At 41.1% G+C, this 23,034-nt stretch overlaps 1 protein-coding gene across 1 annotated transcript in view; it reads left to right on the forward strand.

The window, feature by feature from the left end:
- Positions 1-23,034, forward strand: part of PTPN4 (protein tyrosine phosphatase non-receptor type 4) — a 213,840-nt gene that overhangs the window by 33,638 nt on the left and 157,168 nt on the right. The window contains exon 2 of the mRNA XM_065413759.1: positions 11,743-11,897. Coding sequence (XP_065269831.1) covers positions 11,760-11,897 — 138 coding nt within the window. The 5' untranslated portion in view covers positions 11,743-11,759. The remainder of the gene's footprint in view (positions 1-11,742; positions 11,898-23,034) is intronic.

Genomic DNA, 23,034 nt, shown 5'->3' on the forward strand with positions numbered 1-23,034 from the left:
TGTGACCATGAGGAGGGTTTTTTGTTTGTTTTGTTTTGTACTGCAATGCATAAAGAAACCCGTTTTTAGGGATAGGATGAATGAAGGGAGGTTGATGTAGTTATTCCTTGACACAGTGCAAAGGGAGGGCATGGGAAGGAAGTGGTGGTTTTAGTTTTTCCTTTGATAAGCAGGATAACTAAAGGATTTCACTTTGTTTTTATTACCTGATACTCTGACTCATAGACTCCCAAGGCTAGAAGGGACCACCATGGTCATCTAGTCTGCACACTGCAAGCCACAGAACCTTGCCCGCCCTCTCTTGTAATAGACGCATAACATCTGGCTGGGTTACTAAAGTCCTCAAATCATGATTTAAAGACTTCAAGTTACAGAGAATCCACCATTTACTCTAGTTTAAACCGGCAAGGGACCTATGCCCCATGCTGCAGAGGAAGCCTCCCCCCCCCCCCCCCCCATCTCTGCCAATCTGATCTGGAGGAAAATTCCTTCCCAACCCCAAATATGGTGGTCAGTTGGACCCTGAGCATTTCGCCAAGACCCCAACATCGAGATGCCTGGCAAAGAATTGTCTGTAGTAACTCAGAGTCCTCCCCATCTTGTGTCCCATCACTGGCCATTGGGCGTATTTGCTACTACCAATGGCAGATTGGCTACATGCCATTGTAGGCAGTCTCATCATACCATTCCCTCCATTAATTTATCAAGCTCAGTCTTGAAACCAATTAGTTCTCCCCCCCCCCCTCCCCTCTTTGCCCCTTGGAAGCCTGTTTCAGAACTTCATTCCTCTGATGGTTAGAAACCTTTATCTAATTTCAAGCTTAAACTTGGTGAGGGCCAGTTTATATCCATTTATTCTTGTGTCAACATTGGCATTTAACTCAAATAACTCCTGGCCCTTCGTGGTGTTAATCCCTGATGTGTTTATAGAGAGCAATCATATATCCCCTCAGCCTTCATTTGGTTACTTAGGCTAAACAAGTTAAGCTCGAGCCTCCTCTCATAAGGTAGGTTTTCCATTCCTCTGATCATCCTAGTATTCCTCCTCTGCACCTGTTCCAGTTTGACTTCATCTTTCTTAACCATGGGAGACCAGAATTACATACAGTATTCCAGATGAGGTCTCATCAGTGCCTTGTATAATGGTTATTTCTGAGGGAATTCTGCACCAAAAAAATAAAAATTCTGTGTACAATATTTTAAAATTCTGCATATCAAGTCATTTTCAATTATTTTGGTAATTTATTTCAAAATACCTGTCTGCAAGTATGTCTGTAACAATACAGACGATAAGATTCAGGAAATGTTTTTTGACAAATAGATTCCTTACTAGGCCAATTAGCATATCTCTATGGCTCCACAGAGCAGGTGGCAATACTAATATTTCCATGTATGTCAAGCACAGAAGACTTTAAGGCAGGGGTGGGCAACCTGTGGCCTGCGGGCCGCACGCGGTCCGTCAGGGTAATCCTCTGGCGGGCCGCGAGACAGTTTGTTTACATTGACTGTCCGCAGACACGGCCACCCGCAGCTCCCAGTGGCCGTAGTTCACTGTTCCCGGCCAATGGGAGCTGCAGGGATGTGCTAGTCACCGCTTCCCGCAGCTCCCATTGGCTGGGAACAGTGAACCGTGGCCACTGGGAGCTGCGGGTGGCCGTGCCTGCGGACGGGCAATGTAAACAAATTGTCTCGCGGCCCACAGGTTGCCCACCCCTGCTTTAAGAGTATGTCTGCATGGTAAAGAAAAACCTGTGGGTGGCCCATGCCAGCTGATTCGGGCTCGTTGGGCTCAGGCTGTGGGGCTGAAGACTAGAGCTGGAGCCCTGGGACCCTTCCACCCAGCAGGGTCCCAGAGCCTGGGTTGCAGCCCCAGTCCAGAAGTCTGCACAGCAATGAAACAGCCCCACAGTCCAAGCCCTGCGAGCTGGAATTGGCTGTCATAGCCAGCCATAAGATTTTGTTTGCTGTGTAGACCTACCCTAAAGGGCAGCTCATCTTTTGGTGTGAAGTTAGGCTATGATCTGGCATAGCACTTAAATATGTGCCTAAAGTTTAGCACCTGAGTATCCCCATTGAAACTATTGCTTTGACAGTTTTGGGCCTTAGTGAGTGCCATGGCTAAGTAGTACTCAGCACGTGACTGTACAGTTGTTAGACTAGAGTTGAAATTGTTATAGACAATAGCTTAGAAGGGCAATTGTGGTGGAGGCTCCAGCATGGCAGTGGGGAGCGCAGGCCCCTAGCTGCACAGAGGTGGGGGATCACCCTGCAGTCCGCCCCTCTCCGCTGGAACACAGTCTTGGGGGTGAGGCTGCACCCGACCCTGACACAGCGCAAAACAAAATGTTTACATGCATCACCCATTGATACATATGGGAGTATCTAAAGAGAGAATTTGGTCCTAGTAATTTACTGAATTTGTAACTGTCTGTCAGCTCGTTTGGATAAAGAGTATCTCTTGCTGTGTTTGTATAGGGCCTATAACAATGTAACCCCATTCTTAGTTGGCTTTCTAGGCATTACTAGAATACCCACAGTACTGCAGTATTTGACGAAATAGTAGTGAATGAGATTCAGCTGAAGCCAAATAGAGGATAGAGCAATAAAGGATAATCATTATAGGCAGAGCTGGCAGCAGTGCCTGTAGTTAAGGTTGACATACTTTTCATTGTAAGGTTTTTTTCTGTTGCTTATAACTTTGCCAAATGTAACTGTTAATGCTAAACTTTCCATGTTGGAAGTCTGCCTCATGTTGAATTTTTATGGGAAATTTCAGCAAAAATGCCCAGCCATTTCCAAGAATGAGGTTAGGAAAAAAGTTGCTTTGCTGATGTTAAGTTCTTACATCTGTTTCATTGAGAAGTTCTAGCATCTCTGTACTTTGACTTGAAATTTGACAGGAGGGGTCACATTTGGGTCAGAGAGATGCCTCATTCTTTCACTGTGAAAAATCTATCCAAATTTGTCAGCATTCATAAGCTTCTGGAAATTGCTATTTGCACATGCTTGGTAGAGTTAGCTAAATTTTCCTAAAATTCAGATTACATTGAGCGTGCTCCAGCCCAGGACTGCGGGTACTGAGCAGGACTCTTCCTGCAATTGCTTCTACTGGATGCTAGGGGAGGCTATACAATAGGGCACCAGAACTGAGAGCAGGACACTCTCACTGCTCCCCCAGTTGATGCCCAGGCTGTGTTTAGGAAAAAAAGGAAGATACAGGTCTGTCTCATCTTACGCTGGAGTTACGTTCCGCAGTCAGCGCGTAAAGCGAAAACCGCGTATAGTCAAAATTACATTGTGTGTAATGGTGGGCGGAATTGCCCGCTCTACAGGAACAGTATTTAAATTGTTATTTTTCTCTTTTTTTTTTTTTGCCGACCGCATAAAGCTGAATTTGCGCATGTTAAATGTGCGTAAGATGCGACAGACCTGTATGGAAAGAGGGCCAGGTGGGGTGGAACAGGAGCTGACTGTGTGATAAGAATAAAGGGAGATGGGCGTGAATGAGTCACAGAAGAGGGAAATGCGTGCAGGTTACTCCAGAGGAGTTACACTTTGCAGGTATGCCTCCTGACACCATGTGGGGAAGCCATCTTCAATGGGGTCAGCCTGCCTGTGGTCCCATTGGTAAGAATGGGAGGCAGCAATCAATTCTGCTAAGGTCAACATTACAGCTGTCAGTAATGCTGCCATTTCTCTGGAACTACCATCCTGTGGCTTTAGTCCAATTGAAAGTAATTGGAGATGTCAGCTATGTTGAAAAAGGGCAAAATTTGGAGTTTGCTTCTAATAATCTCTAGATGATGAGAAATTTTAAAAAATCTCCAAATATCATGAGTTGGCAACTCTGTCTAGTGAACAACATGGCTTACGCTCTATATCTCAAGTTTACAAGATAATATTCAGATTTGCTTCATTTAAGAAAAGATCTTATGTAGTGATAAAATGATACTTTAAAAATAGTAACGAATGTAATAAGGCCTCCCTTCCTTTCCCTCACATATCCCTTTTTTGACATTTTGATAGTACTGCTGTATTTGGTCATCTAGATCTGAAACTTGGGGTGTTATCTTTGACTTCTTTCTTGCACCATGTTTACATTTATTTCAATATAGAAAGTGCTATAAAAGCGCAAGGTATTTATAAGGTTTCCAGTGACATGCACAGTCCTTCACTAAGAACTAGATTGAAACAATGTGTTTAAAATGAATCTGATCCAAATATTTGGAGTCATTTCAGATAGCTGGATACATTTATTTTTGTGAGAGGTGAAACTTTTTCACAGTGTACTAAGGATGTTCACTTTAGTGTCCTGGATGTGGGAGGGTTGAACAGATACATCCTGTAAGTGAAGAATTATAAAACACAGAATGAGAAATACGTTTAAAATTGGTGGCAAAGAGGTGATGTTAATGAAGTGACTCCTCAGCTACTTTTTGTATTACCTATAAACTGCACCAGCAAGGAAAAATTACCACATTGCTCAGATGTTGTGATCTGGGTTGCGGGGGGGAATCAGCTTCTGGCATTTTAAAACTGCTATGTTGCAGAGCTGTGGAGGGAAAATATTACTCTTGAATTTCTATCAGGCTTTTTTCTGAGTTTGTGTTTTCCTGTCATCATGCATCAGTTCAAGTTGCTGAGTATTGACATGTAATTAGAAAGAAATGTTCCTGATGCAGCTAGGGTTTCCTCTCAGTACTGCATGCTAATTCTGCATGTGGAAAAAAGACAGCAATGAAGTAGCTTTAGAACTGCTTAGCCAAAAATTGAAGATAGAGATGGGTTAAGTTGGAACTATAAAGTAAATATTACAGTAGTACTATATATGTTCTGATATACACTCTCTAGCTTTCTCTTCTGGGGTTCTGTTTTGTACTACAGAGTTTGAGAACTAACACCCATTACCAAAATTTTTAAACAATAAATATTAACACCTCACAAGTAATCACGTTTTTGAAAAATGTAGATGTTTTTAGAAATAAAATCAGTCCAGTGGCTTTTGTTGGCTTTTTTTTCATTTTTTTGAATGGTTGGTGCTCTGGAGCATTTATATGAATATAGCATATTTGAAAGTTCCAACATGGTGCTATTGATTCTATATATGAAAATAAAATTGTACAATATTGTGTTTAAGTTCCTGAAAATGCCATCCAAGAAAACAGAAAAAAGCATGACCAGGGACGTTTTTATCATTTTTTTCAGATAATGAATGGAAAATGGAAAAATGAAAACTTATGTAGGAACTGAGACAGAGTGGGGATATGTCTGTGTCAAATTGTGAATTCCCATTTTGTTTATTGTAACATCTTTTTTGTTTTTTTTTTGTTTTTGGAGGGACTCCGCTTCATTGTGGATTAGTCATTTTCTAGTACGGGCTTGACACCTATCTGAATGACTGTCTGAGAAGCTGGCACAGAGCAATCTAGAGTTTGCAACTCTGATTGTGTCTGTACTACAGGTCCATCCATAAGAACAATGAACTCAACTCAGAAGTGCAGATGGTATGGCGGGTAGGGGGGAGAGTTGGAGTGTAGAATTTCCCCAGCTCAGCACAGAACCCAAAGAGGTCAGAGACTATGTTTAAGGGGGAATGCTCTCTGCAAAGCAGGGGGCTGACCACTGCCACATGTCAGAAGACTGAGACTGGAGAGGAAGAGAAGGGAGGAAAGGGTCTGCTGTGCTTGAATGCAAACCTGACCTCAGATTCACAAGAGGGGTGAGATCACGTGACATTCTCCAGGGTACAACCTGGACTGTTGAACTGCGGTGTCCCCTAACTCTCTAGCATGGGATGCCTTTTACACTGCTTTACTGTCAGAACAGCCACTCCTGGCCTGCTCATGCGCAGGAACTAGCATATAAAATCACTCCCAGATCTTTACATGAATGCTTTCCCAGCCATTCATGAATAGATACAGGGTGACACTCGCATATCCCCAGTCTGAAGCCCAGAAATGTGTATCTTGCATGTCCAGGGCTCTTCTAAAAGGTGAAAGCTCGCAAATAGGTCTGTCATTCTAACAATCAGTAATGAATATGCACCAGCCCTGTTGACTTGAGTAGAGATGTCCCAAACACTTCAATCAAATACACTGGTTTAGAGAAAACAACAAAACAAGTTTATTAACTAGAGAAAGATAGATTTTAAGTGATTTACAAATGTTAAGGCATAAAAGTCAGACTTGATTACAAAAGAAATTAAAAGAAAAACGTGCAAGCGAATTCCTAAACTTTACTAAGGCTAATAAACTTAAAAGCAAAAAGGTTTCTCTCTCCCAAAAGCTTCAGCAGACTGTACTGGCTGGAAAAACCTCCAGACTAGGACCACTCCCCCCCCCCGTTCAATGATGTTTCCTTTTGTCTTTCAAGCATTCTTGCTACCATAAGTAAAGATGGGAGGAGAGGGGTCTAGAGGCATTTTTTCCCCCTTCTTATACTCTGACCCTTTGTACTGGAAAAGTCTTTGTTGGGTCATCGGTTCAGCAGTTCCATAGCATAGGTGAGCTGCCAACTGTCCTTCAGGTGAATTGTATATTTCTGGTTTACGACTCCTCTGCTGGTGAATCTTCAATGCCACATAATGGCCTTTTAGCACCTAGCTGGCGTGACAGTGTGTCTTTGTCTTTGAGAAAATGGTCTGAGGGCATTACCCAGAACTACAGCATATTTCAGTAACAAGCATATAGTAAAATCTCATAGCTCCATATACAATGTTGATATGCACATTTTAACAGAACAGTGATGTTGAGTAGATTGAGTTTTCAAATGATACCTCACAAGGCATACTTTTGTACAAAATATACATAACAATATAAAAGTGGTGAACATGGGGTACAGGGTGTCACACACACCCATGAGGTTGTTTAGGTAGTCTTCCAAAGATCTGTAACTTTCTAGGGCTGTTTAGTAAAGTTCTCATGGCTAAGAAATTCCTTGTATTCTTTGTTTGCTGTCACATTGTTCCTGACTTGGTTAATTAAGAAGCTCAGAGCACCCAGTGGGAAACTGAGGGATTGTTTATAAACAACTGGGGAATCAGGAAGGCTCAGTTGTTGGTTCCAGGGTATAAGAGGTCTGGAATGAAGAGCCCCATGTTCCAAGGAAGGGTTGCAGGAATGACATCTGCATCCAGGAGTGTGCCTCAAAGACCCTGAGCTAGCAACAGTGATCTAGCTCTGCCCAGTCCCAGTTGGTTCAGGAGCACATAGGATCCAGCAGTTGGGTCCATTCACAGCAGACCGCTGTCCATCCTGAGGTGGGGAATGGCCCAAATTGTGCCAATATTATCCTAAATTTCTGACATGTTGGTGTTCAGCAAATGATTTAAACCTCCTTGAGAAATTAATAACCCCTAACATAGTCCTAAAGCATATTGTGATAACCTCACAGTTGGTTATCTGAAAGATTTGGTATTGCACTTTGGATCTGGCCCTATATTTATTTCATCTAACCTTTTGGTAAGCATATTATTTGCATTAAATATAAGGAGAACTTTGATCAAAATATACGTGCATGTTAAATAAAGGAGAGATTACAGAGCGAGTTTTGAATATAGATCCTACATTTCTTCAAGTGCTTAACCATATATTCATTCCACTATAGGTGTGCACGTGCTAGAGATTGCAGATATTTTGCTAGCAGTGTCCATCTGGGCCACGCATGCACACTGACTACTTACGGCGTAGACAGTGGTGCTGGACTAAATGCCACTCCAGTTTCTTGGCCTGAGATGGAGCACTTCCGAGCCTCACTTGTTTAGCTTACCTTATAGCATTTTGTAGAACATTCTGTAGATACTTTTTTTAGTCAATTGTTCTTATGTAGTATAGGGTAATGTAAAATTGCCTTTTGGCATTTAAATTATAGTTATATTACATAGTTTGAGGGAGTTATAACTCTTCTCCCCTTAGTTTTCTAGTAAAGGAGGTTTTTTGTAATGCCCCAAATCCCCTGGATTTATATTTTGAGAGTCTTTGTGAAGGAGCCTTTCCCTTCAAAAGTGATCACAACTCATAGCCTTTTTTGTTTAGGGGGAGTCATATGTCCCTGCTAAATGCAGTGTATGCAAGTTGTTCTGTGGAAGAACAAAAAGAATCCAGGGAAGCAAGGCTACAGGTGTATTTGTTAGTCTGCTCCATATGGGCACCCTTAGACCCAAGCCCATCTGGACACCCCTCATCCCCCTGTACAACAGACTGCAGGATTGAAGAGTGCTCTGTCCATTAGTTCCAGGGACTGTTCCTCGAAGGAGACCTGTAGGAAGTCTCAGTGGGAGTTACAAGAAGGTAGTGAAAAACACTTCTCCAAAGAGATGAGGAGCACACATCCCCATGAAATCTTTGGGGAAGATGGGAGGGGGAAGAGGTCAAAATCTCCTCTTTGCTTCTAGAGAGACCCTGTGGCCCAGTATGGATACTACTGTGGCTTTGAAGGATCATGGTACCAAATTTTCAGTACGGCGACAGAAGGGCTCTATGCCTGCTCCAAATGCTGAGTCCCTTGGTATGCAGGTCTCTTCAGTACCAGTGAAGTCGGCCCCAGCTGCTTCTACTTCATTGGCACCAAGTAAACATTTGGCACCTGCTAAACCATTGGTTCTGGGGAAGCATTTGGAACTGAGCAAACTTCATTAGCACCGGTACTGAAGGACCTGCAGGTCTCTAATAAACCTGAGTCCCCTTTATTGTCAGGAAGTATACATTTATGTATGGAGGTACTGTGCCCAATAAGCATACTTGGGCACACTACCTTCATACATCGTCACACTGAGAGACTGACTCAGGCAACAGTTCACCCAGCCTCAGGATCCTCCAGTGCAAACTCATCAAATTTCTCTCAGAGGAGGAGGAAAATCCCACAGAGGAGGACATGCAGGCACCATTAGTCATCTCCTTTTCTCTGGATGAGACAGTAATCCCTTCAGCAGCATCATGCCCCACTGACTATAGGAGCTTTCAGGACCTCATGAAAAGGGTAGCTGATGCACTCTAAATTCCTCTGGAGGAAATTCAGACGGCTCCTTACAAACTTTTAGTCATTTTACACGAGACTCTGTCAGGGTGAGTTGTTCTGCCCATTAACGAGGTCCTTTCGAGCCTGTGAAAACAGTCTGGCAGACTCCAGCTTCCATTGACCCAAATTCTAAGACAAAAGACAGGGAATATTATGTGCCATCCAAATGGATGTAATAGCTATACTCCTAGCTGGGGCTTGGCTCTGTTGTGGAGGTGGCTGCAAATGAATGGACTAAGCATTCCAGCGTGGTCCCATGAGAAAGGGAAGTGAAACATTTAGACTTTGTCTGAAAAAAATATTCTTTTTCAAGTCAGCAGTTTAAAATAACCAGTGTGCTTAATGCCGGCATCTGTATTGATGCATCATTGTGTCTTCAATTGCTTGGAATCCCAAGAGAGGTCCAAGCCACAGTGGAGGTTCTTCCATTTGAAGGACCAAATCGTTTCAGTTGGAAGACTAATCACAAGGATTCAGTGCAGCTCTTTTGTCCCTCGGCACATATGGTCCTGCAACAAAGAGGAAATAGTATAAACCTCAGCCTTTCCCTAGACAAAAGATTGTGCCACCAAGGTTTCAGAAGAGGTGGTCTACAGCTCCTGCTTTTTCTTCACAGCCAGCCACAACTAGTAAACATTCCTTTTGAGATGCTGGTCGAGAGCTGCAAACCAATCTTTCTTCTGGATCTGCCGCCTTCTTCTTCCCTGCCATTTGGAAACCACCTTGTCCTATTTCAGGGGTCATGGAACAACATAATGGACAAATGGGTCTTAGAGTTCATAACATCTGATTATGCAGTTCAGTTCCATACTACACCTGTTTCCTCCTCCCCACACACACACCTTCTCTGTCCCTTTTCAGGGACCCCTCTTATGAGAGGCTTCTCATCTCTTAAGTAATAAAGAGGTGCTTCCACCTTAAAGAGGGAAAGGTTTCTATTCCAGGTATTTCCTTTCACCCAGGAGGAAGAGGGAGCTGGGTTTTGACAGCTCTTACAGAGGCCCAATTTGAACCCTGGGCTTCATGTTCTTTCTTTCACTTGTCTATCAAGAGCGCCCTTCTTCATTGTGACCACATCAGCTGGAAGGGTGGGAGAGAAAGATTTCATTGCGTACTGTCCCTTACACAGTCTTCTACATCGACAAGGTATCCCTCAGACCTCACCCAAAGTTTATACGTAAGGTTGCTCTGAGTTTCATTTGCATCGGTATTCATTTGCCAATATTTTTTCTTAAACCATATTCTAATCATGATGAAGCTAGATTACATACCCTGGATATTCAAAGGGTCCTTGCCTTTTATCTTCAGAGACTGAAGCTCTTTTGGTCTTCTCCAAGACACTTCATTTCCTTCCTCATTTTGAAGATGAGGAGTACTCCTATTTCCACCCAAAGGTTATCAAAGTGGGTGTTGGGATACATTAAGCTATGTTATGATTGACAAAGGTAGTTTCGCCAGCTAATATTAGGGTTAATTCAACCAGGACCTGGGTGATCTTGGTAGTTTCCCTCAGGAATGTCTGCATTAGTGATATCTGTAAAGCTGCCACATGGGGTTCCTTAATACCTTCTCCAGACATTGAGTTGGTAGCAACTTCTGCAGCCGATGCCTCTTTTGGTAGGGCAGTCTTTCAGTCTGTGGTAGATATTTAGATCACTGCTTGGAAGTCACCTAGAGTGGAATACACTTATGGACAAATACTTGAAGAAGAAAGAAGGGAAGGTTACTTAGCTGTAGAGTAGAGGTCCCCAAACTGTAGGGTGCGCCCCCCTAGGGAGTCACAGAGGAAAGGGAGCACTACCCAGCCCTGCCCCCAGCCGTGGTCCTGGTGCATGGCCCTGGCTCCCAGCCCCGCGCCTGACCCCGTCCCCAGCCTCGGTGCAGCTCCGCACTTGGCCGTGGGCCCAGCTGTGGCTCCGCTGTCAGCCCTTGGCTGTGGCTCTGATCCTAGCCCGAGGACGAGGCCGGGGACTGGAGTGGACCTGCATCTGGCCACGGGCCCCCAGCCTCAGCCCCTCGCTGCGGCCCCAGACCCATGCCCAGGTGAGGCCCCTGCCTTGGCCCCCTCATGCCTGCCCGCATCTCCTCCTTCCCCCTCCCGGAGTCGCGGCCCCACTCCTGGTCCTGGCTCTGGTGGGGGAAGCAGGGGGGCGCAACCCTCAAAAGTTTGGGGACCACTGCTGTAAAGTAACTGGAGTTCTTTGAGATGTCATTCAAATGTGTATTCCATGACTTGCCCCCTTTCCCCTCTGCTTCAGAGTCCCTCTGTAATATTATGGAAACCATGATAGAGAAGGAACTGGAGTGCTGATTGATCCTGCTCCACTCTTTATACCTTCGATAACAGGCACAAGGGTGATCATGTATAGACCAGATAGACAATGTGAGCAAAAAATCTGTAATCTCTGGCATGTGGGGCACATTTACACCTAGACTGGAATACTCATATGGACAAAACATCTCAAAGAACTCCAATTACTGTACAGGTAATTAACTTCCATTTCAGATATGAAAAAAGACTGCAGCAATATTATACTTCATTATTAGGTACCAGGGTTTTATTACTAATTTTCAATTTATACAGAAATAGGAAATGTGTTTGATAAGTCTCTCTTTCAACAGAATGGCTTCCTTATGAAATTAGCTTTCTTCTAAGTCATGCGCTTTTGCTTTTTTAAAGTTATATCAGTTACAGGATTTCTTCTTTCATTTTTGTTTTTTCTAAAGACCTTGTGTGGATAGTAATGACCGCACGTTTCCGATTGCCTGCTGGCAGAACCTACAATGTACGAGCGTCCGAGCTGGCACGAGACAGACAACATACAGAGGTGGTCTGCAATATTCTTCTCCTGGATAACACTGTACAAGCTTTCAGAGTTCATGTAAGTACAGTTATATGTATTATTTAATTTAGTAACAGTTTCACTGTGTACCTGCTTTAATTTGTATATACCAAGTATTTACTTTTCTTCACTGAACTGTGTCATAAGTTTGACCTCCAAACAAGACATGAAAAGTGTTAAATAAAAAAAACAAAAACACCTTAATAAAGCTAGATACTATATTTGAACAAACATGCTTGCACATGTGTATAATTAGCCATCTTGTGTACCTCATCAGTTTTGGCATCCTCTGTAAATACAGTACAAACACTCTGAGAATTGAGTGTTAGGAGTATAATCTTCTGCTATCTGATCCAGTTTCTCTTTAGGGCCCCTATACTGCATGATGAAGCCAATGGTAGTTTTGACATTGAGTTGAATGGAAGCAGGAGCAGGCTCTAATTGTTTGTCAAGTGTTTGCATTTTAAACACATGTATCATTTGTAATGCTATCTACTCTCTTGACTATATTTAATATGTTTAGATAAGTTAATGTAATCGTATTTACTATTGAATTTATAGATTTTTCTGAATATCACCATATCTCTTTCTCCTGTGCTTTTCTCAGATTATATTCTGTTTAGTTCCCAGTATTGTTATCTTTTCTTAAAAAGACATACATAGTACATACCTTAAAGAAGGGTAGGAGAGAAGAACCAGGAAACCAATTGCCAATTAATTGATGAATGATACTGGCAAAATAATTACAAATATACTAATGGAGTCAGTGTGTAAATATTTGGAAGGCAGTTTTCTTTTAAAAACTGGGTTGGATTGAGAAAATCTAATGACCTACCAAGCTGTAATTACTTATAGAATAGATAAAATGAAATTGTGCGTTCTTGTACGCATACATATGTTTATTTACGGTATTTGGACATTCAAAAAACATTTGGCAAAGACCCTTACAAAAAGCTATTCAAGAACACGAAAGTTGTCATGGAATGAAAGCTAAAGTACTGTCATGGGTTAGAAACTTGCTAAAAAAGAAAAAATATTCTCAACATGGCAAAAGGTTAACAGTGCGATGCCCCATTCTTATAAGGACAGATGTTCAATTTATATTTATCAGTGATCTGAAAAAAAAAAGTGAACAATGTGGTGGCAAAATTTGCAGATGGCAGGATTATTATGATTAATCAAGACTAGAAAAGACTGAAGATTTCAGAGGGTTAGGTAAATGAGCAGCATGATGGCTGATTGGGAGCAGGACTTCAAGTGGGGGTTAAAGGTGAAGTGGAGTTGAGAAGGAGCTTCACTCTGGTGAATCATAGATGTGTTTGAATATTTTTTCTGTTGGAATGACATTTTTAGGAAGTTGTAAGCAGAGAAATTTTAATTTTAAAAATATGAACAGCTGTTCAGTTTAGCAGTTGGGAAGTTATTTGGGATATAAGAGAGAGAATCATGTAACTGAGTGTGATTATTTCATTTAAAGTACAGAATAAAAACTGAATTTTTATCTCTTCTTTCAGAAACCAAGTAGCAATAAAGCATCTCCAGTCTTTTCGCAGCCTCTTTTATGCATAGAGATTTTTAAAAGATTAAAATAAAATATGTTTGTATTGCCGTTTAACATTATTGGGATGGCATTTCTGAACAAAATGAATCTCATTATAAACTTCTGGAAGAAAAATAAATCACCAACATCATCTCTGCCGTTAACCATCGCAAAAAGGGTTGTAAAAGTTCAGTGTAATGTAGAAACAAATAAGAGCTGCCAAGATTGGAAGACAGAGGAAATATGCCCTCCAGGAGAAACTGAGTTTTCACATAACACTATGTTATTTCCCTCTTTGAATGATAGGAAATAATTATTAGTAATCACTATGGTTCCAATTTTGTCATGGTAAAATTAAGTAAAATTAATGGAACATTTATGTGGAAAAAAAGGACAAAATCAGGGTATGGTCATGGTGGGACTGAAGCCGAAGCCAGAGCTCCGCTGCCTGGGGCTGACAGCCGGAGCCGAAGAAGTCACAAAGATCTGTTGAAGTCATGTAATCCGTGACCTCCATGACCAAATTGTATCTTTAGTAATTACTTATAGTAATTACTATTAGGATCAGAGTCCGTGCATAGAGCTGGCAAGTTTCTTTATGCAACTTTGCCAATAAACCAAAATCCTGATCTGTGGCTCCCTTTGTCCCTTCTATTCGGGTCATCCAGTAACCACAAAATGTCAGGGCTTGTCTACACGGTGCCAGCAGAACACAATAGAGGGGTGTGATTTGTAAAATGCACTAACGTGCATCACTCTGATTGCGCCATATAGACCTGCTGACACACACTACACCTAATTTGCGTTGATGAAGTCCGATTTCAAACAGGACTACATAAACGTGAATAATATACCTTTTAGAGTACTCCAGCAGGGTCTACACAGGGCAGTTAGAGTGCAGCGTGTTAGTGCACTTTACAAATCACACCCGTCTGGTGCGCTTTGCAGTGACCTGTAGAGAAGCCCTCAGTTATGCAGAATTGTTTAGCTTTGTGAGAAAGTTCAGTGCTAGCCAGTGATTAAGAAGAGACTATCAAACTTGTCATTTTAGACATTCCTGGTTTGAACCTAAATCACTTACAGTGAAAGGGTAATGCACTTAACCTACACATTGTTGTACAGCGTTATTCCATCCCAGCCGTCGCTTTGGGCAATTAATTTTTAAAAAGGTGAGGATCAGGATTTCCTATAATCCCTGAGGGGCATATTCATTTTTTTTAAAGTTGATGGGATTTTTGCACTGCCCCCACCCCCTTCACATCCCACAACTGCCTGCTGTCATGAGGGAGCCCAGGGGAGTCCCCCTACAACTTATAGCAGGGAGGAAGGTGCAGGCCACCCCTGAGAGAAGATCATTAGTGGCTGGCTGTGGGTTGGGGTATCAAATAGCACCTTGCCCCCAACTACTGGATTGGCCCAAAAATTTCTGGTTGAAGCTTTTTCTTTTTGAGTGAAGGAGAAGCAGAACTTTCTTCCCACCCCGGAAATCAATGATGTTTCCATCATACAGAGTTTTCTGGAGGAAGGGTATGCCAGCAGAGTGAAAATTGGGATTCTACACACAGTGACTCTACTCACTTCTGCATTGACACTGTTATCACAGCTGCAGAACTTTGAGGAAAATTCCAACTGTTTAGACTAACAGTTTGGTTCAATAATTTGTCTGTCTGATTCCCAGGTCTCCATTTTATTTGTGAGCAGATTGTGCGCTTCCCCATGTAAAGTGTTTGTAGGGGCTGGTGCCCCTGCAGGCTTTAGGAAGAATGCTAGTCTGAGAAAAACTAGAGGCAAAAGGAAGGGTCTCCGTGTCCCTACGTCAGTCCCTTACCTCATGTGTGATTGGGGAACTTAGCTGGCTTTGTGGACAAAGTGCAAGATCCCTTACTGCCCAGTCTAGGTGGGATCACCTCAGTTGTCCTCCTCCCTTGGACTGGAAAGGAGCCCAGCAGGATTGGAGAGACCAGCTCTGCTGGACAAGTTGCAGCAGTCTTGCTCCCTGGCAGGAAAAAAAGGCAGGATTGAGAAAAAACTGGCCCTGGGGCAAACAGCTCTGCCCCTTCCTCCATCTCCATGGCAGAAGTGAAGCCAGAAGGACAATGCGACAGATGGATAATCATGCTTACATCCCTATAGTCCACACCAGCAACTGCATCTGTGACTGCAGAGTTCAGTGATTTCTTCCCTGTCTGCTTCCCCATGAGTCATGGTTGTAAGAACTGGATACAGCACAGACTGTGCCAATGCAAACGTTTCTTCTCCATGCCTTAGTGCCCAGACGAAGATGATGGGTACACACACTGTACCTTGTTTTGGGTGCCCACAATTAAGGATCATCTTGCTTTCTACTCTGGAGGCATGCTGCTGTGAAAATCCCATCACAACAGATCTGTAGACCTTAGCATGAAGAAGAAAATTTCTGTGCCAACCTAAAATTTCTCTTTTTCAAGTAATAAGATCTGCAGATCTGGTCCACCTTGGAGACAAATAGATCATTCAGAATAGAGATGGGTATTGACATCCATAGATTTGGATTTGTTGGTGTTATGTGAAATTTAACATGCTCAGCAATAGAAGAAATTGTTATACTTTTTTCTCAAAGTGTATTACACAGCTTATAATTTAGAAAATTGGATTTGAATTATTCTCACTGTAGAAGTTATCTCTAATGGAGGGAACTTCAAGAGGCGGGATATTCCCTGCCTGCCAGTAACTGACAAGTCTGGTTCTGCTTCCAAGCTCTAAGCAGGCTGAAGTGAAGTACCCATTGCAATAGCACTGTGGACCTTATTAATTGAAGAAAGGAAACTTTCAGGTAGTACAGATAAATTTTCATATTGTGCTACTTTGTACACCATATTTCCTCTTGATTATGTTAAGTCTTCAGCCTCATTATTGTCACTACGTGACATTGAATTACATGAACCACTTAACTGGCTCAAAGCCTAATCAATTCAAAACATTTTGATGTGGTTTTATTGTTTATTGCCTTCTATGCTTAGTGACTTTCCAGATTAATTTTTTTTAGCAGTACAGTATTCAAAGGGATTTTCAAAAACTTGTAACATGAAAGCTTCATTATATTAACATAATAAATAATAAAATTGATAACATGCTCAGTTGTAAGCAAGCATGTCTGAAGATAGGATAGTCAGTCTGAGTTATATATGTAATAAATAAAATTCCATATAAGATAAGTGAGAATCACTAGGATTGCAAGCAAAAGTTAGTGTGGCACAGACCTGAATTGTAATTTTAATTGAGTGCAGAATTGCATCCTTTCTAGCTACTGAAGTCTGCTTATAGAATGCTGGTATGCAGCATTGGTCTCTCCAAGGGGCAGGATACAATGTGAAACAAACCCTTATTGTGAATGCTAGCATAGGTGGTTTAAATCTGCAGCTGGTGTTATGTGGAAATGCTACTTGCAGGTTCTCATTGGATATGCTTAGTGTCTATTATGAAGGCGCTGGTTTTGACACCATAGTTAAGGCTGACACCACTTTGTACTTATAGCAGGGATTTTACCTCACAGCATATTGTCCCCAAATTTACAGCACTTACTCTCTGAGGAATTAATTAATTTTCTGGGAATTTACAAGTAAATCTGTTAGTTACTTCATACATTAAAATTAAATTGGATCACTTAAGAAATTTAGAATCTTATCTGTTCTGTCTTTTATTGTCCCAACACAAAGACTTCAAACTTTCCATATGGTTTAAAATTAATTAAAATATTGTGTATTGTCTGTATTTGAAGAAATTAGGTTGTAATGAAATTTTTAGTGATTGTTGCATCTAATTGTTATGACTGTATAGGCTACAGACAGGCTCATGTCAATAGCTCAGGTAAGTCTTAAATGAGGCATGCTGTTATTACAGCAGAGGAAACTCAGCAAGTCACTACTGTTTCTCTACAGCTAATTTACATGCAGTGATTTTATTGGTTGTAATGTCTTGGTGATATGAAGAGTTCTCATTGGTAGATTATTTGGCCTGGCTGTCACTACTCTTTAAAGATTCCATGGCTGCATACTAGTTTGGGCATCATTGTTTCCAAAGTCTTCCCATGGCATTGCTGACTTGCCTCTTCTGTGCACTGAGGCTACAGTGCTGGGGCAGTAGTGCCAGGGGAGGTGACACAGGAGTGCAGGCAGATCCTTTAAATCACTTTTTGGGACTTAACTCTCCCTGATCCTCTTCACATATTGCTGTTCTCAGTAATGTGGGACCTGAGCTTTCCCTGACCACCTTCACGTATTGCTGGTCTCAGTAATGCAGTCCTCTAAACCAATAGGTCAATTGCAAATTGAGGGCCAGATTCACCATTTTGCCGTGATTGCTATGCACTGCTTTGGTGTACTAGTGAATCTGCCTTTAAAAGTTCAAATGGAAAAATTAATACTACATATCTCCAAATCATTTATAATATCTCATGGTAGCATTCTCTTTCGTTGCTTGTTCTGGGTTTGCTTAGGACACTTTGAATAACTTTTAACAAACGAAGAGAATTCCCAGAAAATGGAATTACAGTTGAGGCTAGGCATCAGTAATTCAGGGTGAAAAAAGTTACAGGGATATTGTAATCATCCCCAAACTAAGCATTATAAATCCAGCAAATACAGAGTTAAGTTTACACTTAAAAGAAATCCAACATGTTAAGATAAGAAATTCACAAGTAAGGCATCCAAACATCCCTAACTTTGCCATGTAATGATGCTGCAAGGGAAAAAATATAAAATAAGTTTAAAATCTGTTTAATCTGGTCTGAGAGCAGAAACACTAAATGCCTGAATCATAATTGTATGGTGGATTACATGATGTTTCTACATAACCTAAATTTAGGTTGTGTGGATGCCTTAACTGTACATTCCTTCTTTTAGTATGTTTGTTGTTTTCAGTGTAACCTCAACTCTGAATTTCCTTGATTTATAATGCTTGGGCTGATATCCCTGTAATGTATTTTAACCTTAAGTAACTGATGTAATGTTAAATTTATTTCCATTTAATGTATTTTTTGGTCAGGGAACATAAAACAGACACAGGAGCAACACAACTGTATTACTCAGTGTGACGGGTTTCCCCCGGGGTGCCACCTGGAACTGGGGTACCACTGAGCCCTCGACCCGCCAGCCTGGGCTCCCTCTCACACAGTACTGCTGTGACAAGCTGCAAAGCCCTCCAGCATGCACTTACACCAGCATACATACAGGTAGGGGCACACACAGCTGCAGTTACAAGCAGGCTCTCTGACCAGCCCGTGCATAGGAAGGCTGCTCCCAGCTGCTCAGGCACATACCGCCTCTGTAGTATAAATCAAAATTATACCATCTTGCACTGCACAGGGAACTATATAGCGTAAGCTCATAAAATTTGCCGCCTCCCTCAATGTGGAGAGGAATATGCAATTGCCTTTTGCTCCAAGTTATGATTCCCACACACTGGTTTAGATAAAGCAAAAACAAGTTTATCAACTATGAAAGATAGATTTTAAGTGATAGCAAACAGATCAAAGCAGATTACCTAGCAAATAAACAAAAACCACAAATTAAACTTAATATACTAAATAGATTGGATATGAATAGCCGGTTCTCATCCTAAGAGATGATACAGGCAGGCTGCAGATTCTTATGGGGCAAGCTGCACTTGCTTTACAGCTTGGAATCGCCAGGTGTTTCATTTACAGGCTAAAAATCCCTTTAGCCTGGGTCCAGTACATCCTTCAGTTCAGTCTTTGTTTCTCAGGTGTTTCTAGGAATCTTCTTGGGTGGAGAGTGAAGACCCCAGATATTGTCACTCCCTGTCTTACATAGCTTTTGCATATGGCGGGGACCCTTCATTCCCAAAGGTTGGTTCCCAGTCCGGTCTGTGGGAAAAATGCTGACATCCCAAGATGGAGTCTAGAGGCATGTGGTCTCGTCACATGGCCTTGCAGTCATAGCAGCCATTACTCGGAGGCTGTCTGTAGCGTTCTCAGGAAGGTTCCCCAGGTGGGAGATAAGCTTCTCCTAAGGTCTATTGTTTTTTCCTAATGGCCCATTGCCCTGGATAGGTCCTTCCCCACCCACTATCTAGACTGAAAACATCTTATCTAGTGGGTGTTACCCAGATGAAACTACATTTGAAATAAATACATAGTCAATATTCATAACTTCAGAAACAAAAATGATACATGCATACAAATAGTATAATCATATTCAGCAAATCATAACCTGTTCAATGACATCTCACATGGCCAGTCTTGCATAAAATGCACAATAATTATGTCATAATCATATCATATATATAATAATATCACTGAAGAATATGGGGTGCAGTGTCACACCCAGGATGTGGGGATAGGATATATAAAATCATCAGTCACCTAATGAATGTGGTCATGGTGGACAGCTGAGACTCCACTTATTGGAATAAACAGAGTGGAGGTGGTGGTCTGCACTGGATCACTTGCTGGTGTGGAGGTGAAAAGTTGGTCAGGACTTGATGGTTCTGAAGTAAGGAAGCTGGGTTAATGTAGTGTAAGTGTAAATATGTATTAAATAAACTTGTAGACTTCTGATAATTTAGCAATGACATAAATAAAAATACAGAATGCAGTTAGTCATATCCATGAATGCATAGTATCTATGGTAGTCTTTCAGATACCATTTCTTCAAGGAGAGCATAATATAGCTATCAGAGATGCATGCGAAACAGAAAATATTCTAGGAATTAATAAATCCATCACCATTTTCACTAGTGTTGCAAAACAGTGCAATAGAAGACATTAGATATAAAAATATTAATTTTACATGTCAAGAGTTTAGTAACAAAGCTAAATAATTTTTTTAAATATTATTTTAAGGCTGACAGCATCCTTTCAAGCTGCCAACTGGAAATGGTCCCATATTAAAATATGGATTGATGTTTTCAATGACAATGAAATACATAAATGAGGATGTGTTGCATGGTGTGTTGTGAGTTTGTTAATTATGGAATAATACTTATCCGTTTTTATAACATTATAAATGAAATGTTGGAAGTGAGAATATGGAATCAGGCCTTTTGTGTCCTGCAGAGCTTAATGCATTTGTTTGCGCTCTGACAATGAATCTATTACAGCAAAATTTCTGACACTGAAAGCAAAGAATCCTGGTGACTGCAATAGAGCCAATGTACACCATACCTATGAAAATAAATGCAATTTATTGCTGTGGAGTTTGACTTTTAGTGATTGCTGCTTGTGGTAATCAGTTACATGGATCACAAGCTATTTGCTATAGGCCTACCTTTTATATTTATTGATGAGATATTCTGTAAGGATGAAATGGGAAATGATTGTTTTCTTTTTCCCATCAAAAATAAGATTTCACAGTTTTTTGAGCACCACTTGGCTGCAGGCATATTGAATGTCAAAGTTTGTGGGAGTGCCAACTAGATCTAATTATAACATTACCTACCGACCTTGCTTGTAATATGCCTAAAAGAACTTAGTCTGTCCTTATGCAGTGGTGATTTTGTTTGCCATATACATGCCTGATTTGGGCAGTTAATGCTTTTTGGATCTAAATGTAGTGATCATTAGGCTGTAAGGATAAGTTATCAAAAGAGATGTATTGCACTGTTAATTATATAGTGTGAAAGTGTGAATACTGTGTTACCACATGGGAGTTGTGGAAAACAAACTAAGAACTCCTCAGAGGACATGATCTAACTGTTCAAGAATGTACTTTACAAACCATAAAATACAGAACCAAAGTAGAAAAATACTGTGTGGCAACTATAGTTTGTAGTGCTTCATAGACTTGTTGGTCTTTAGAATTTATTTTACAAGATAAGTGAAGAGGGAGCTTTACATAAAATATTTGGAAGGCAAATAGTACAGGTTGGTGTGAAAGAAGGAAAAAAGTTGAGAATGTGGGAATGAGTTCAAGGGAGTGGCTCAGGGCTTGTCTACACTACAGGCGTTACAGTGGCATAGTTACGGCACTGGAGAGCTGTAGTGTAGACGCTTCCTACAGCGCGGAAATGGTTTTTCCATTGTTATAAGTAATCCACCTCCCCACGCGTCAGTAGCTAGGTTGACAGAAGCATTCCTTCATCAACCTAGCTGTGTCTACACAGAAGGTTAGGTCAGCATAGTTCTGGTTCTCGAGTGTGAATTTTTCACATCTGCGAGTGATGTAGTTCTGTTGAGCAAAATTTTAAGTGTAGGCTAGGCCTAAGACAAAAACTTGGGAGCGGAGTAGGAGGAGATGGAGAAAAGAGATACTGATAGATGTGGGGGAGGATTTATTTAGCAGTAAAGAAGGTTCAGTGCAGTGTGGCGCAAGAAGAGAAGAAGCAAGTGCAGACATTCAAGGATATAATAAAATGCAATGTTTTTATCTAGTTCTGAATAATAAAATGCCCATCACTTACATAAAGAGTCATTATGGAATAAATCTGTCAGGTCATGTTTCTTATGTCCTTACTGGAGGAAGCAATAACTCTTCTGTTTAATATACAATCTTCAGTCCACAGAAAGGGACGTATTACAGAAGTATATACAATAATATGAATAATCAAGGACAAGGCTTTTATTATGATAGCATTCAGGATCCCCAGTCAAGGATTAGAGCTCCATTCTGCTGCACTGATAATAGTAAAGAAGACTGTTCCTCCCCAAAGCGCTCACAGTTTACATATTAAACAAGATACAAGTGGATAAAACAAATAAACAATGGGGGAGTTGGGAGTATCAGTGGAGTAACCAACAATAAAAGGAACAGATTTACATTTACCAGGAAGGCAGAAGTAAAAATCATGATTTAACCACAATTATTGCTTTAAAGTATTTTACGCTTCTAGAGTGCCTTTCAGCTGACATCTCAGAGCACTCTAATAATAAAAACAAATAGACAAATTCATACTGGAAATGAGGTGTAAATTTTTAACAGTGAGAGAAATTAACCATTGGAAAAATTTACCAAGGCTCATGGTGGATCCTCCATCACTGACTATTTTTAAATCAAAATTGGATATTTTTTCTAAAAGATATGCTGTAGAATTATTTTGGGGAAGTTCTATGGCCTATGTTATACAGGAGGTCAGACTAGATGATCACAGAGGGCCCTTCTGGCCTTGGAATCAATCTATGAAAAACTTTGTGAGATGATTGTATACTCATTGTAGAGACGGAGGTTAAAGTTATTTAGGGACCCATGGTATGTCAGTAGTTGAGCAAGGAGGCTTTTAAACAAATTTAGTTCATATGTTTGTGCACTTTAAGTGCTGCTGTTGCTCAGTATAATGGTAATCCAGTTGTCAGCAGAGTCAGTGCAGAAGGAAGGCATGAGTTGTAGAAAGGGAAAATCGGGAACAAATTTGCAAGGGGAGAAGGAGGGAGAGAGAGGCAAAGAAATATCTGTGAGGAATGGCAAGTGAAACGTTGAGTTTACGGTACAGTTAGAGCATCAATTAGGGGAGAAAAATAGATTTGATCATTCTTACCAAGTTCTTCGGGACAAGATTGTATTATATCTTTTGCTTTGTTGTATAGCACCTAGAACATCAAGGCCCCAGTCCTGGTGGTGTCGTGTGCGGTTTTGAAATGAGAATATTAAATAACCCGTCCAGTGGGTACACCTCTGCCCAGGAAGCAGTAGTAGTCAGAACTAT

Source organism: Emys orbicularis, chromosome 11, assembly GCF_028017835.1.
Source record: "Emys orbicularis isolate rEmyOrb1 chromosome 11, rEmyOrb1.hap1, whole genome shotgun sequence".
NCBI lineage: Eukaryota > Metazoa > Chordata > Testudines > Emydidae > Emys > Emys orbicularis.